The 17466-nt window shown below is 43.8% G+C and overlaps 1 protein-coding gene across 2 annotated transcripts in view; it reads right to left on the reverse strand.

Annotated features, from left to right (window-relative positions):
* Nucleotides 1-13485, reverse strand: part of HTR2A (5-hydroxytryptamine receptor 2A) — a 61404-nt gene extending 47919 nt beyond the window's left edge. Inside the window, exons 1-3 of one of the 2 annotated variants that reach the window (XM_066380995.1) lie at nucleotides 13078-13485; nucleotides 11902-12631; nucleotides 8173-8373 (exon numbers count right to left, since the gene is read on the reverse strand). In XM_066380995.1, coding sequence (XP_066237092.1) covers nucleotides 8173-8373; nucleotides 11902-12310 — 610 coding nt within the window. In that variant the 5' untranslated portion in view covers nucleotides 12311-12631; nucleotides 13078-13485. The remainder of the gene's footprint in view (nucleotides 1-8172; nucleotides 8374-11901; nucleotides 12632-13077) is intronic. The other variant, XM_066380996.1, reaches the window with a different exon arrangement.
* Between the last annotated feature and the right edge of the window lie 3981 nt (nucleotides 13486-17466).

Here is a 17466-nt window from a genome sequence, read left to right on the forward strand (position 1 = left end):
AACAGGGATCCACCCAGCAAACCTGTCTGGGGCTAATCCTTGAATCAACCATGTTATCCTCAGTGCCTGGGGCAAGCACTTGAATCAGTTGAGCTACTGGCTGCAAAAGAGAAAGAGAGAGAGAAGGGGGAGAGGGAGAGGAAGAGAAGCAGATGATCACTTCTCATGTGTGCCTAGACCGAGGATTGAACTCGGATGTTCACATGCTAGGCTGACGCTTTTAAGCCAAGTGTCTAGGGCCAGAAAATTCTGTCTCATTCTCCATTTTCCCAAATTCTGTTCATCTTTCAAAGCTCAACTCAAACATCTCCATCTTCATACAAACTCCCTTCATCTCTAATTCTGCTGATTTATTTGCATTTTTATTATAATGGCAAAGTTTGTTTTCTGGAATAGCTAGTCTTTATCCATCAGACTGTTACTTATATTTTAGTTTATTTTAAAAATAAAAAAGGTTGGGCCCTGGCCAGTTGGCTCCGGGGTAGAAGCACCCATCTGCTTCTCCACCCCTCCCCCTCTCCTTCCTCTCTGTCTCTCTCTTCCCCTCCCGCAGCCAAGGCTCCATTGGAGCAAAGTTTGCCCGGGCGCTGGGGATGGCTCTGTGGCCTCTGCCTCAGGCGCTAGAATGGCTCTGGTTGCGGCAGAGCAACGCCCCAAGATGGGCAGAGCATCGCCCCCTGGTGGGCATGCCGGATGGATGCCGGTCGGGCGCATGCGGGAGTCTGTCTGACTGCCTCCCCGTTTCCAACTTCGGAAAAAGACAAAAATAAATAAATAAATAAATAAATAAATAAATAAATAAATAAATAAATAAAGGTTGAAAACGTACACATCCAATCTTCTGCTAAGTGCTTGGACCTTCATTCAACGCTCACTGTGTCCCTCCCATGCTTGTACTGCCCATGGCTCATTGTTGACCCTTGCCAGCTCCATGTTGCTGTCTTCTATAGCCTTCTGAGAGGATTGCCCTACTAGGAAGGAACTTCCCTTGTAGGTGAATGGATCCAGGAAAATGGGTTTATGTTACTTATGTATTAAATAAGTCAGTTTGTTGAGATTTGTCTAATGTAAGTTATCTGCTCAGATCATCCCTGGATAAAGGAGGGAAAGAAAGAAAGAAAGGAAGGAAGGAAAGAAGGAAGGAAGGAAGGAAGGAAGGAAGGAAGGAAGGAAAGAAGGAAGGAAGGAAGGAAGGAAGGAAGGAAGGAAGGAAGGAAGGAAGGAAAGGAAAAAAAGAAAGAAAGAAAGAAAGAAAGAAAGAAAGAAAGAAGAAAAGAAAGACATAAATCTGAACTTGTAAAGCTGATGTCTAGACTGTAGAATATGGAGACTCCACTAATGACTAGCTGTGATGGTGCAATCCCAACTGGAGAACCATGAGCCATCCAGTAGATACATTCTACTCCTTCATATAGCTATTACAAAAAAGACATGTTAAAGGGAAACTACCCCGAGAGGCTATGTTGATTCTTAGATGGAGAACCTGGCTTAGAAGAGAGTGATTCTCATGCTTTCCAAGTAAGTCTTAACACCTTAAACCAAAGCTCACCAGCCAGTGGGGGAAAATACATCAATATTTCTTTACAGACCTTACTAATTAGGCATTTACCATTACTACAACATGGCTGGTATAAAAGAAGAAAAAAAAAAGTAGTTTCTTTTTATATAAATATATTTTTTCTCTATGCTTTATATGAAAGCCTATCTGAAAATAGCTTTTTGGAAACCAAGCACATAAGGAAATAAAAATTTCTTAAAGGTGCTCTCAGTGCCAGACTCTAGAATTATTTTTTGTATGTATGCATTCTGGATAAGCATTCTCTATTAAATAACTTAGGCTTAAGAGGAAGTATAACGTTTGTTTTGGTTTTTCATTTCTTGTTCTCTGGGAACTCATGACCTAGTGGGAGAATAAACATGATATGATACATGAGAAGGCAATGTATAAAAGGATTTGGAGAGAGGGGATAAGTGGAGAAGGCTTCCTGGAGGAGGTGATGCTAAAAGAAAAGCAGAAGTTAGCCAGGCAAGGAGATGAGAAGGAATTTGAAGCAGAAGATACAAAACTAAAGGTGAAATGATGTGGGAATTAAGGGTGAGTTATTGTAGCTTGAGAATGAAATGTGAAGTCAAGTGTGGTAGGAGGTGGCATAGAGGTATGGGAAGGGAGGGACCACAGTGACAGGGCTTAGCTCTCATTTAAGGACCTGCAATATACTGGTAGCAAAGTCACCCAAGGATTTCCCACAGGAGAGTGATTAAGTTAAATCTGTAGGTTATATGGTTGACTTCAGTGACGAGGTGGAGAATGACAGCCAGAAGCCTGAAGACAGGAAAATGTATTCGGCAGCAGATGAAAAAAAATGGTGAAGGTTGGATAGGGAGGGAAGAGTGATTTATAAAATAGCTAGCAAGTAAAAACCAAAGGACTAGTCAATTACTTGAATGTGAAGGTGAGGAAGGGAAGACTGAACCCTTGGTGTCTAGTGATGAATAGGCATTAATGCCATATTCTAAGATAGATATTTTAGAGGGAGAAATGGCAGGCAATGAGGACAGCTTTTGATCAGATAAGACTGAGGTTCTTATGAGACTTCTGGCTGGAAGTGTTCCTCAGATCACTGGATGCAGCAATCTGAAGCCCAGGAGAACAGCACCGTGGGCTAGAATATAGATTGATCAGTCCATCAGTTCTCTGTTAATAACTGAGTCCATGGAAATGGGAAGAACCCAGCAAAAGAAGGGAGAGTAAAAAAAGTGAGAATGTGGAGAATGGATCTCTAGAAAATACTACCATTTAAGGACTAAGAGGAAAAGGAGTCTACCAAAACAACAGAAAAAGGTCAGAGAAGAAAGGGGAGGTGCCAAGGGAGGAGACAGTTTTGAAGAAGAGAGGTTAATGCACAGAATTAAATAAATGCATAAAAGGATAATAAGAAAATAAAAAATATATATGCACGTATAAAAATTTTTTGGTGGATCAAGATTGTATCCAAGCACTTGTATCTGCATTATCTCACTCCTAAAATTCTACTTAATGATTGAAAAGATAAAATGCATTGACCAGAATGAATTATAACAGTCCATGAAGAGAGAAACTGTCTCTTCTCATTAGTATTTCACAAATGATGGAGGAATCTTCGGAAGGCGGACGGCAGATGGGACCTGGTTTAGAAAGTAACAGTATTTGAAGAAAGGGCCCAAACAAGTCAAAGAACTGCAGCAAGGTCAGCAGGTTGCAGGAAACAGCTGAAAAGCAAACACAGTGGCAGAGGATATTTAAGTTGAAAGGGATGAAGGGGCATTCTCAAAAGGATGAAATGTGAGACAAGCCTCAGAGCCTGCAGCTTCCTGACAGCCCAAGGCAGGAAGGAGGTGGGCAGGAGGGGAAACTGTATGGATACTGGTCCTGTGCTTTAAGTGGTCAGAAGCAACCTATGTCCCAGTCCTGACTTCCTCCTCCCGCTTAAAAGAATGATCAACAAAAGAGCCAAGGAATTCATAGTCCATGAACCCCACCAAATCAATAAGGATAGAGCATTTCTTTTTTAGTACTGACTGGATCATGGTTGTTGTCACCAGTTTCCGGTGGTTCTGGAGAGTGTGTGCTACTAATTGCTGTTTTATTGAGCATGCTGTCCCATAGCTATGGCTAGAGTCTACCATGCAGAGAGAAGTCAGCTGTCACTCTGTCTGGGCCATTAAACAGCCTCGTAGCCATGGGTGAGCATCCTGAAGGAGTACATGTCCTCCAAAAGTGTCGCCTTTTTTGTGATGTGATGTTCCGAAATATGAGAAGAGCTGGTCAGGCAGAAGAGAAGTTCCTACATTCTCCTGCATCTGTGGGCAGAGAGGGAAGGGATTGCTGCATTCAAAGGATGAGGCAAAGAGGTAGGCTAAGTGAGGAGTGGCCCTGCAGACCTCCTTTCAGGGCAGTGGCAGCATGGTGCCCCTTGGCAGCTCTCTGGTGCTGCAATCTTCTGAGGGAGGACAGCAGCCCCTCCCGCAGGGCTGCGAGATGCCTGCTCCTGACCGCCAGCCTGCTCACCTGCAGGCTGGACAATGCCCAGAACTCCCGCTTGCACCTCTGGGGATGGCAATGCAGTCCAGCAGAGGCAAAGAGAAAGAGAAAAAGGGGACGGGATTTCACTTCACCTAGGAGAGAAAACGTGAAGATAGAGAAATCGAGGGAAAGGCAAGTTAGACTAATTCTTCTTAAGGTTCCGTCTGTATCCTGATAGGTGTTTACCTACAATGTTATCCCCAAGCAGTGGCACAGAGAACATGTTGCCTGCTGAATCCCCGAAGCCTCCTGAGGCGAACTCCTGGCTGCATGTGAGTGGGCGGAGCCCGTCCAGTCCCAGGGGAGAGAGTCCCAAGTCAGCTCCTCAGACACTTTGTTTCCAGCAGTGGAGCTGGGACTGAGCCTCAGCAGAAAGGCCAACTGGAAGTGTCTGGCTCTGAGCCAATTTTATTCAGCAGATTTATTTTGCATTTTCTAATTTTTTTTTCAGAAGTTATGATATGATAGAAAAATTATACATATTTATTCATCACTCCTCATGGACCCAAATGTGCATGTATTTTTTTCAATCCTAAGTGTTAACATTTTTAGTAGTTATATTTGCTGATTCATATTCACTTAATTTCATATAGAATTAGAGTCTGCTCACACACACCCCAAAAGATAAACAAACAAGTAAATAAATAAAAGGATAAAAAAATTTACTTAGATGTGCTAGCCAAAATGTCTAAAAAGTTGATTTAGCTTGACCAGGCAATGATGCAGTGAATAGAGTGTTGGACTGGGACACAGAGGACCCAGGTTCAAAACCCCGAGGTCACCGGCTTGAGCATGGGCTCATCTGGTTTGAGCACAGCTCACCAGTTTGAGCCCAAAGCCACTGCTTGAGCAAGGGGTCACTTGCTCTGCTATAGCCCCCCGGTCAAGGCACATATGAGAAAGCAATCAATGAACAACTAAGATGCCGCGACAAAGAATTGATTCTTCTCATCTCTCTCCCTTCCTGTCTGTCTATCCCTATCTGTCCTTTGCTCTGTCTCTGTCACAAAAATTGAATTATAAAGTTACATGCAATTACAGTAAAAAGGCGATTATTTTCCCCCCCTGAAATTAGATAGAAGGTTGATAGAAGCGGAATTTCTAAAACTCATAGAAGAAGCAAATGAAAATGGTAAGAAAAGAAAGTCTGAAAAATAATGAGGACTACTAGATCTAAGAGATAATGAAGGCCATAATTATAGGTCCTCAATTAAAAGTACGCTATTGGTGAATGAACAGGCTGATCATTGGAACAGAAGAAGTCCAGAAATAAAACTAAGTACCACAAGGGCCTAATATCCAAAATATACAAAGAACTCATAAAACTCAACAACAAACAAACAAACAATCCAATAAAAAAATGGGAAGAGGACATGAACAGACACTTCTCCCAGGAAGAAATACAAATGGCCAACAGATATATGAAAAGATGCTCATCTTCATTAGTTATTAGAGAAATGCAAATCAAAACTGCAATGAGATACCACCTCACACCTGTTAGATTAGCTATTATTAACAAGACAGGTAATAGCAAATGTTGGAGAGGCTGTGGAGAAAAAGGAACCCTCATCCACTGTTGGTGGGAATGTAAAGGAGTACAACCATTATGGAAGAAAGTATGGTGGTTCCTCAAAAAACTGAAAATAGAACTACCTTATGACCCAGCAATCCCTCTACTGGGTATATACCCCCAAAACTCAGAAACATTGATACGCAAAGACACATGCAGCCCCATGTTCATTGCAGCATTGTTCACAGTGGCCAAGACATGAAAACAACCAAAAAGCCCATCAATAGATGACTGGATAAAGAAGATGTGGCACATATACACTATGGAATACTAGTCAGCCATAAGAAATGATGACATCGGATCATTTACAGCAAAATGGTGGGATCTTGATAACATTATACAAAGTGAAATAAGTAAATCAGAAAAAAACAGGAACTGCATTATTCCATACGTAGGTGGGACATAAAAGTGAGACTAAGAGACATTGATAAGAGTGTGGTGGTTACGGGGAGAGGGGGGAGAGGGAGAGGGAAAGGGGGAGGGGGAGGGGCACAAAGAAAACTAGATAGAAGGTGACAGAGGACAATCTGACTTTGGGTGATGGGTATGCAACATAATTGAACGACAAGATAACCTGGACATGTTATCTTTGAATATATGTATCCTGATTTATTGCTGTCACCCCATTAAAAAAATAAAATTATTAAAAAAATTAAAAAACAAACAAACAAACAAACAACTAAGTACCATATACAAGAACTCAGTATATGGTAAAGGTGGCAAATCAAACCAATGAGGAAATAAATGCTATCAGTATAAGTAGCTGTGTAGGGAAAATAAAATTAAATCAGATTAAATTCTAATTGATTTAAATATAAAGCCATAAAACAAAGCCATGAAAGTAATGAAAGAAAATATGAAAAAGCTCTTTTGTAACTTTGTAGTAGAAAAGGCAATTTTAGTAATGATTCAAAATGCAGGAGCAATAAAAGAGAAAAACCATTTAGAAATAAAGATTATATAAAAATGAAGATCCATGTACAAAACACCACCATAAACAATGTTAAGTGACAGTAACACATTGGAACACATAGACAAAGTGAGGAAAAAAATGGTCAAAAAGCTAATAATGCCCCTAACTTGTTTTAGAAAAAAACAGTAACGTTACAGGAAAAAGTTCAAATAATGTTGTAAACTTATAACACTTATGATACAAACACTGTGTTTGTTCACTTAATCATTAAACCAACCTCATCTCCAGAACGGAGCTACTTATTCTGCAGATTACCCCTTAAGTAGCAAGCCAAATAACAGGAACCAAAACACAACATATTATATTGTTTGCTTGTTATAAACCTGCATTTTTATTATAAAACTGTGAATAGACTCGCACTAGTCCTCGATATCAAGCCTGTCATCAAATCCCATAGACTCTTACTTAGTACATACTGACACCCAGGTGACCATAAGCAGGTACAGTGTACAGTATTTCTCCCTGCAAAGCCTTGCAACTTTAAAACAAATTCCAGGGAATCTTTGGTCACAAACTAAGCTTGTTGAGGTGACAAGTGCAATTGCTTTAGCTGCCTGGAAGCTGCCCCTTTAGCTTCCATTACTGAGGCTTCCTGACTGTTAGGTGTGTGACAGAAGATCAATACTGGCGATAGTCGAATGTGTGTAATCAACCTCAGTGAAGTGGGTTGGATTCCTCTGGTGTGAGCAGTAATGAAGGAAGAAGGGGTGCAGAAGCCCTGGGCATGCCACCTTTCTCTGTCCTCATTTTTTCCTTCTGAGTTATATATAATTCCTTTCCTAGCCCTGGAAGTCTTTTGTTTTTGATTTTGCTTTGGTTTTATGTGAGAGGGAGATAGTGAGACAGATTTCCACATGTGCCCTGACCAGGATCCACTCAGCAACCCCTGTCTGGGGTCAATGGACCAACTGAGCTGTCCTTAGTGCCTGCGGCTGACGCTGGGACCAACCCAGCTATCCTCAGTGCCTAGGTCTGAGACCTGAATCAAATGAGCCACTGACTGTGTGAGGAGAAGAGAGAGAGAAGGGGAAGAGGGAAGGGATAGTGGGAGGGGAAGAGAAGCAGATGGCCGCTTCTCATGCCTTGACCAGGAATCAAACCCGGGACATCTGTTTGCTGGTCCAATGCTCTGTTCACTGAGCCAGACAGCAGGGCCATCCCCCAGAAATTTTGTATTCACCAGTATGAGACTCTGTATTCTTATACTGACCACACGTTCAGTAATTGATTATAAACGTTGAGGTCTCCGGGGAACTCAAGATTTAGAGTAGCAAATTTGAAAGCATGAGGTGAGGAAGAAATTTTTGAATGTGACTAGTCAGTTAGTCCTGATTTTGACTCTATTGGTGTATACAGTCTTACATGTGCAAAGCAATTCAAATTTATGTTGTCAGCCAGTGACACGAGTGGACTTTTCTGCCCACTGAATCTGATACTGACTGTTATAACATACCTTGCAACAAACAAAATGATAGGTTCCGAATGTTGCAACAAAACAGAACAGGTCTCCTTGGGAGGCACAAACTGTCATTTCAAAAGAGACTCCGCAACATCGTTCTCACTCACCTACGGATATGGTCCAAACAGCAATTATTTTCAGAAATGCCTTCGTTCTGGAATTGAAGCGGCTGTGGTGGATGGGGTTCTGGATGGCAACGTAGCGGTCCAGCGAGATGGCACACAGGTGCATGATGGAGGCCGTAGAGAAGAGCACGTCCAGGTAAATCCAGACGGCGCAGAGCTTGCTGGGCAGGGGCCACCGGTAACCTAGGGTGCAGAAGCTTCGCGTCAGTATTTGGCTTTATGCTGCCTCTGGCACGTGGGTTCCCCCCTGCGGCAACAGCTTCCATCCTGGGGAAGGGCACAGGTGGCAGCACAGGGCAACGTGAGATATTTTCAGTATTTCAAAAAAGCCCAATAGCAACTGTGTTTAACTACAGTAAGATTTCACCGGCTGGTGGACACAAGTTCGAACATTTCCTTGGGCTGAAACTACGTCAGTGTGTTGGGGTAAACAGGCTCTCTTCAGGGATAACAACTCTATTCTACCTAACAAAATGTGTCTTTTTTTTTTTTTAATGTCATGACTTATGACATATTTCGGGCTTCTCTACTGAAACCCCTCACAGTGTACTGTTTTACTTGTTCACACATCTTCCTCACATTTTAGGTTTCCTGAAGTTAGCCCCATCCTTTTGTCATTATTATAACCGCTCAGTCTTACCCTGTGATGGCATATAGTAGCCTCTCGATATAATGCTATTCGCGTGAAGGAATAAATGACTAAAATTCAAGAATGAAAATGTGTCAGCCCTGGCTGGGTGACTGAGTGGACAGAGTGTCCTCCCAGTGCTCCGAGGTCTCGGGTTTGATCCCTGGTCAGGAGGGTCAAGGCGGTCAAGGCGGTCAGGGCACGTATGAGAAGCAGCCAATGAGTGCACACCTAAATGGAACGACTAAGTGGAAGGAGTTCATGCTTCTCTTTTTTTCTCTTCCCACTTCCCCCTTTCCTCTCTTTCCTTTCTCTTTCTCTCTCAAATCAATGGAATAATTAAAATAGAGAGAATGAGAATATGTCTTTATTTGTAAAAATGAAACATAATTACCTAATAATGTTTTGAGAGTTAAACTTAAATTTGGGGCTTGGGGGTGGGGGAGGAAGACAATGGTGAAGAAAAGCATGGTGTTCTCCCAAGAATTGTTTCAGGCTGGTGGGTCTCAGACATCGGTGAGCATCAGAACTCTCAGGTGGACCCCCCTGGAGGTTCTGATTCTGTTATTTCTAACAAGTTCCCAGCAGGTACTGATGCTGCTGGTCCTGGGACCTCACGTTGGCAACCACGGTTTAGGGTAGTGGTCCTCACTCCTGGCCTCATATTAGAGTCAGCTGGTGAGAAGTCCCCACACCCAGAAAGGTGGGTGGCGGTGGGTCCTGAACACGAAGTGTCTTCAAGCTCTGCAGATGATTCCACTGGGGGAGTCACTGAAGGAGGTCAGCTGCTGTGTCAGCTGCTGTGTTAGGGAGAAAGGGTACACTTTATGGACACAGGCAAAGTGTCCTGTTTTTTTTTTTTTTTTTTTTTTTTTTTTCATTTTTCTGAAGCTGGAAACAGGGAGAGACAGTCAGACAGACTCCCGCATGCGCCCGACCGGGATCCACCCGGCACGCCCACCAGGGGCGACGCTCTGCCCACCAGGGTGCGATGCTCTGCCCATTCTGGGCGTCGCCATGTTGCGACCAGAGCCACTCTAGCGCCTGGGGCAGAGGCCACAGAGCCATCCCCAGCGCCCGGGCCATGTTTGCTCCAATGGAGCCTCGGCTGCGGGAGGGGACGAGAGAGACAGAGAGGAAAGCGCGGCGGAGGGGTGGAGAAGCAAATGGGCGCTTCTCCTGTGTGCCCTGGCCGGGAATCGAACCCGGGTCCTCCGCACGCTAGGCCGACGCTCTACCGCTGAGCCAACCGGCCAGGGCAAAGTGTCCTGTTTTTTTTGGTTGTTGTTTGTTTTGTTTTGTTTTTTGGGGGGTGTCAAATGGTTATATACACCTAATTAATTTTGAAAACAGTATAAGCAATGGTGTTAGATCTGTGTGCATGTCTGAAGGAAAATTATAAAGACCACCTTTTCTTTACAATATTCCAGACCCACCAAGCTAAACAAACTTCATTTTCAAACACACTCTGTACCAAAACGCCTTTCACACCGATTATTTGCAAAGAACTTGAGCTGAAACTAGAGCCTTTTCCTTAGCAGCAGCGCCTTGGGGGGAGCCACGCTCCGCCTGGTCGGAACTGATGTTGGCTTTCAGAGGCGTTTTCTCTGCAAAGCAGCAGCCACAGGCCCTAGTCCGGTTTCCGCAGCGGGGGATAAGGAGGGAGCACTTCCGCGCCCCACCCTGCGGAGTCCTGAGGGGACTAGTCCAGGGAGGAGCTCAACTCCGAGCGGCAACCGGCTGCACGCGGAGCGGCTGCCGCCAGGGGGCGGCCTGCGCCCGGAGCCGGAGACGCCCAGCAGGTCCCAGCTCCCTAACCCGCTGTCTAGTGCCTGGTCCCTCCGCTCCCTCCCCCCACCTGCCGGGCCTTGTCACCCCACCACCCTCCGCTGTTTAGGTTCCCGGAGAAGCCTTGTTGAGAGTCAGCCCCCACTCCTGGAGTTTGCCTTTGACCAGGGTGGGGTTTCAGGGAAGCGAGGACCTCTCCGGAATATTTAGGAAATGACAGGCGACTTGAATGAAACGGTCCGGTTGTGTCATTCGAGTGGTCAAGTGGGCTGGCTTTGCAATGAGCATTATCCACCCCGTGCAAACTGGCGCCTGCCTTGTGTTGCTCACCTCTTTGCTTCCCGCTCCCCGGGAATATATATATAAATATATATATATTTTTTAGCTACTAAGACTTGGCCAGAAAAATCCCCTCTTAAAGACATCACTCAACCGGTGTCTAGCTCTGGGTGACTGCTCATGCGCTGTTTCAGCAGTTTCAATAGTCTCTCTCTCTCTCTTTTTAAAAGGAGAAATTTGGCCGTATTACTCATAATTTGGAAAGAATATCACATTGTGCTCCCAGCTGAGGCTGCCTCAGTGTTTGCTGACTTGCAAACACTTGAGGGGTTTGACTTGAACCCTGCTGAGAAGAAAGCAAGATTCACGCCTTCCCATTGGCTTCCGTCCTCCCCACCAGACTGGCGGAGTTGACGCATATGTATTTTCAAGGAGTTGAGGGTATAATTCAAAGGCATCCTTCCAAATGAGCTTCCCTGGGCAGGGAACAATTAAAACTGGAGTAATTCATTTAATTCTCATAGAGACTCTGACTAGTTTGACATTAAACCCACTGCACCACTCATGTTCTCTCTGCAAATGTTCCTAGGTAATTGGGAAGGTTTTACCACTCCATTAGAAGTGCTGAAAACTGTGACAGAGAGAAAACTGTTCTGTCCTAAAGGCTGGGATATTTGTGCATATTAAGTAGTGAAAATCAAATGAACTCAGAATGACACATAAATTATTGCTTATGACCAGATTGGGGCTTTTATAATTATTTCTACATAAAATGTAGAAATGTATTGTTTCAAAGCACAGAACTCTCTAATGATCACAGATAATAGGTTGTCTGTTTTTTTTTAAATATGTGAACCCCATTTTAAGGTAAAGTTTAAGTAACTAGGCTAACATAGCACACTTATTAACAAAGCCTTGTGTTTATTTTGTCCCCTGAACCCTGGCTCATCTGCTAATGACATGCACAAGCTCTTTGTTTCTGTTGTGGGTACAGCTGGGAAAGTAACGCCACTCACCATAGAGGATGGTTAACATGGACACGGGCATGACAAGGAAACCCAGCAGCATATCAGCTATGGCAAGTGACATCAGGAAATAGTTGGTGGCATTCTGCAGCTTTTTCTCCAGGGACACTGCCATGATGACGAGTATGTTTCCAGCAATGGTTAGAATAATTACTACAGCTGTCAACAAAGCAGACCAGTTTTTTCCCTGGATATGAAGTAAAGAGAAGCATGGTGGTGAGAGACAGCCCTCACAGGAAAGGTTGGTTCGATTTTCTGAATCCACTGTCCAGTTAAATGCATCTGAAGTGTTAGCTTCTCCAGAGTTGAAGTCAGTGTAGAGCCTTGTGCCATCCTTTCGTTGCAGGAAAGAGTTCACACTTGAGCTCAAAGAACTGTTTTCTTCACAAAGAATGTCCATGTCTAAGCCGGAACTTGTAGCAGATGAAGTGTAGAAAAGCCAACAAGTTATAGGTTCTGCTCACCATGCGTTTGTAAGTCCCCACTCTGTCACACTGAAGCTGGTATAAAGGCTGGGCTCCTTCAGTTGGCTCTTTTCCTCCATTATTAGAATAGTAGTTAAGGAACTGCAGTGCCTCTTTCTATTTCCTCTCTTCCTTCACAATTTTAGTAGAGTCCTCTGGTTTCATTTTTTTTCTCTCCAAAGCAAGGTCAAAAAAGCAGAATAAACTTCTCGTATAGAGGTTGCAGAGTTTTGAGCATTCGGGAAAAAAATGTGGCCCTGGCCAAAAAAGAAAAGTTTTGTGACTACTAGGAATCTTGTTTACCTTTACCTCATACTGTTGGTTATGCTGATCACACTAAATTAGCCACAGGGGCTTTAAATTAGCATGCAAACCAAAACAGCGGGGTTGCATGCCTTATACACTCAGAAAGTCAATTAAAAATAAGTCCAGTGTTAATCCCATAGTAATTGAATGTACTCGGGGCGATGCTTCTGTCAGTCAGTCTGAGGCTGAATGGCCACAGCTGCTGTTGGGAATTTCAGCTTATGTTATTATGTTGCTTAGTTAATAAAAGGGGAGAAAAGGTTTTAAGCAAAGATTAACAACTTTCCACACTAGAAATTCTCATTGTGAAATGATTACATTTTAGCCAAGTGTGATTTCAAGCCAAAAGAGAAAGTTACACAGCAATAAATATAGTATGAAAATATGACAAACTTACATTTGTCTTCAGCATCCACACATCAGACACATAACTCACTGCATCTTTCATAATAGTAAGCTGGTATAGAGTCCCTTCTCCTTGAGCTTCCACAGGCATAATATGATAGCAATTTGATTTCTGTTTTGCCAATTTCAAAAACTGCATGCAAGGCTCGAGTCAGTTCCAGCACCGCGAGGTCCCCGTTGGCTTCCTCCGCCCCTGGCTCGGCAGGATTGCCCCCTCCTTTCGCGGCTCGCCTCAGCGAGGCACACATTTAGAAATCATTCACAAACCCCTCTCAAAGTCACACAAACGGAATCTCACAGCAGAGCGGGCAGAGCTCCCTGCACTGAGAGACTCGTGGTTTCCACGGGAATGGACTAGCTGGCTCTCAGTCTGTCTCCTCCACGCCGTCAGACCTCCCTCTGTCTGTAAGTCATAAACTGCAAGGTAGCAACAGCCAAGGAAGGCGGACCAAATGGGCTATGTTTTTTTTTTTCTTCCTCCTCTTTTTGGTACATGTTAATGGTGGAAGTGTTCCTTTGTTTTAAAAACAGAGAAACTGCAGAAATCGCCTTTTGCACAGATTGCTAAAGCAGGTAAGCTGCGCTGGGATAGTTGTTAGGGTGAAGGGTGAGAACATAAATGAGACTAAAAATGCTATATCCTGGGAAAATGTTCCATCCACGCAAGGCACTTCCACCCAAAGTGGGATTCCTGACACTGTCGACGTGAGCTCAGAGTGGCCAAGCAGATCTTGGTTGATCACTTTGAAATTGTTAGTACTATTTACATTTATTATTAAAAACATACACCCTTCAACTAACTTATTTGTGTGTGTGTGTGTGTGTGTGTGTGTGTGTGTGTCTGTCTGTCTGTGTGTACCACAGACAGAGAAAGACAGAGAGGGACTGATAGGGACAGACAGACAGGAAGAGAGAGGAATGTGAAGCATCAGTTCTTTGTTTTGGCACCTTAGTTGTTCACTGATTGCTTTCTCATATGTGCCATGATGGGGAGGGAATGAGGGGGGGGGGGGGCTACAGCAGAGCAAGTGACTCCTTGCTCAGGCCAGCAACCTTGGGCTTCAAGCCAGCAATCTTTGTTTCAAGCCAGAGACCATGGGGTCATGTCTCTGATCCTGTGCTCAAGCCAGTGACCCCACGCTCAAGCCAGAGACCTCGGGATTTCGAACCTGTGTCTTCCATGACCCAGTCTGATGCTCTATCCACTGGGCCACCACCTGGTCAGGCCAACTAACTCATTTTCTTTAGCAGAAATATACCACTTAGTAATTCAAAACCTCACATTTGAAAGAGAATTACTTGGTTGTTCAGAAATATCACTAAAGACAGCCCACTTGCCTGAAAGCCCTTTCTTGAGCAGACATAGATAGGTATACATGGAAGTCTATACACACACAAACACACATGCACACAGACACGCACCTTACTTTTACAGATGAGAAGATTGGTTTTCTGAATAGTTGAGGTTTTCTAAGTTTCTGTCTATCACCACCTTCTCTCCTTACTCTTCATCCTCCCTGGACAAACTCGACAACTCTCCAGCTTTCAACATGTTTGTGGCCAAATCTGTACGTGAGCAGATGATTTCCTCAGCTCCAGAGCTGAATTTCCAGCCGTCCCTGGGCTCTCCGTCAGGATTTCAGGAGACCTCAGCCTCAGCCTCTTCCGTCGGGTGCCTGCTCCTCTGCTCACGTCTTGGTGCTCATCTTGACCCATTCTCTTGGTTCCCCCTTGCTTCAGACAGGTGGCTGCTACCCAGGACTCTGCCTTCATTCTCAGTGCCAGATCTTAGTCTCCAGGGCCACCTGTGTGCACACAGTTCTCCAGTCTCCTTTCTTCCAGCCCACAGCTCACCCTTCTTTAGTTAAAAGCTTTGTTATGTGTCTCCTGGGCTGGGGCATGAGTTTTCCCCTTACTGCCCATCCCCCCTCCTAGGAGAAGGCAGATGGGAGCGCAGGCTTTGGGGTTACATTTCTTAGTTTGGAATCCCAGCTCTGTGAACTCATAAGCAGTAGAGCCCTGGGCAGCCTAGTCGCCTCCTTTAAGGCTCAAGCATTCTTACTTGTGAAATGAAATAAAAGAGCACCTCCCTCATAAGACTGTAGAGAAGACTAAAATGAGATAATGCATGTCAATGTTTAGACCATGTCTGGCTTATAGGATGCTCTTAATGAATGCTAGCCATTTTTATTTTTATTAATATCCTTATTGATATTATTAAGCATCAATGTCACAGCCAGCAGTTTGTGCCTACATTCCCACAGTCTGTCTCATGTAGGCCGCATGACTCATCTTTGCCTGTTCCCGACTTCTCCCACATCCCAGGCCTGGGCACTTGTTACTGTCCCACAAGCAGCCTACATGCAAATAAATTTGCAGGTCTCTAATGATTTTTTAAAAATATTTAAAAAATTAACAGGGTGACATCGATCTATAAGAGTACATAGGTTTCAGGTAAACATTTCTGTAGCATTTGAACTGTTGATTTTGTTGTATACCCATCACCCAAATTAAAATAATTTGTCCCTTTATTTCCCTTCCCCCCACTCCCTTCCCCACATCTCCCTCCCCCTGGTACCACTGCACACTTATCTATGTCCACGAGTCTCAGTTTTATGTCCCACCCATGTGTAAATTAAGCATTCGTACTTGCAGTGCCCTGTGTCTGGATGCACTCCGCCTAAACCCACCCCCCACTCCTTTTCGGTTTGTCTGGCAAACTCCCACTCAGTTTTCAAGACTCAGTTCCAAAGTTATATCCTCTGTGAGTCCCTTCCTGCCACTTATCACCTTTGTGACCTTGATGAAACTACTTCATCTCTCTGCGCTTTAATATACCCGCCTCAGGACTGATTGGAGTTAAGTAAGTTCACATACGTGCCTGGCACCGTTTAAGTACTCAAGAAAGATTAGTCGCTATTGTTATTATTGTTATTAAGCTTATTGTTACTAAGCTTTTGTAGCTCTCCTTCCCCATGTATGCAAACACTCGAGCACCGTCTGCAGTCTTCCATTTTATCACTCCTCACATTTCATGTAAGTCCCATTAAGGCAAAAGCTATGTTTCTCTTGTTCACAGTTGGGCACAAAATGGTGCTGTGATGTGTTTGTTGAATGAATGTGTGACTGATTTATAATTACCTATATGCCTGCCTGTCTCTATTAGATGGTGAACTTCTTGTTCCTCTCTATTCCTTCAATATCAAGCATGTTATCTACTAAGAGAGGTTCTAAGTAGATGTGTTTTGAAAGAATAAATGCATTGATTGTTAGTATGTATGAAAAAGCAGAATCAGTGAGGAATCTAGACTCTTGAACTCCTTTTTCATTTCTTTGTGCAATGGGCTACTAATTTAATTTTACTAAAATAAGCAAGGGGAAATGTGATTTTAAAAACTCCAGTATTGGAAAGTTACTCTAAAGCTTTTATATGTTATTTTTTTTATAGATTGCTGTGTATGGTTCTTCTTGGAGAAATCTGATGTTCTCAGGCCATAATCCTTCATGAAGAACAGCTAATTTTCTAGCTATAACAAATTTAATCAATGACCAAGGCTTGGTATATAGTTTCTATTGTGAAATAATGTTGTCATAACCACCTGTTTATTTGCTCTTTTTATTGCAGTTTTAGGAATACTTGCTATGGACAAGGCAATATAGGTAAAATCTAAGCCCTTGGCTTGTCTACATATAACATGAAAATCAGATTTGGTAGAAATGGATTCTTGTGAGTCAGGCACCTTGTTGAGTTTGGAGAAGGAGGTATGTGTGTTGGCTGCAGGAATGGGTGCTGTAGGGTGCAGTCAGCTCCCTCTACTTTAGACCTGAGTTACTCATTCTGCCCTGCCTCTGGAAGTGTTGGGGTCTGATGGCTCTCAGCTGATGAACTCTGTGGAAAATTACCCTCAGCCAAATGAGGCCACCTTGTCCATTGTCATGCTCCTTCCCGAGGACAGCCAACACACAATGACTGGTATGTTGTGAGGAAATGAAAGTCTGGTCTGCATACCTTGGGGATGTACAACCCTGAAGGGTCACCTGGCTGCATGAACTCCCCATGGGGTCTGCTGAGGCCTTTGTGGTGACCGCATTACAGTTAAACTCCTCCCTCTACCTGGTCCTGCTTCCCTCACTCTCCTGCAGGTGTTGATCTGGAGCTCTCTCCAATAAATCTCCCAAACACAAGTCCGTCTGAGTCAGCTTCCTGGGGAACTCACCCTAAGACCTATATTTTTAAACTTGCCATTCAATGCCTTGAAGCTACGTCACAATGAGTTGTATACTGTCCAGAGAACAGAGAGATAGGCATTGTCTATATTGATGAATGCTTCCTGTCAGACTTGTTCTTCAATAGACAACTGGCTTTACTAGCTAATTAATG

This window comes from Saccopteryx leptura, chromosome 4 (assembly GCF_036850995.1).
Source record: "Saccopteryx leptura isolate mSacLep1 chromosome 4, mSacLep1_pri_phased_curated, whole genome shotgun sequence".
Taxonomy (NCBI): Eukaryota; Metazoa; Chordata; class Mammalia; order Chiroptera; family Emballonuridae; genus Saccopteryx; species Saccopteryx leptura.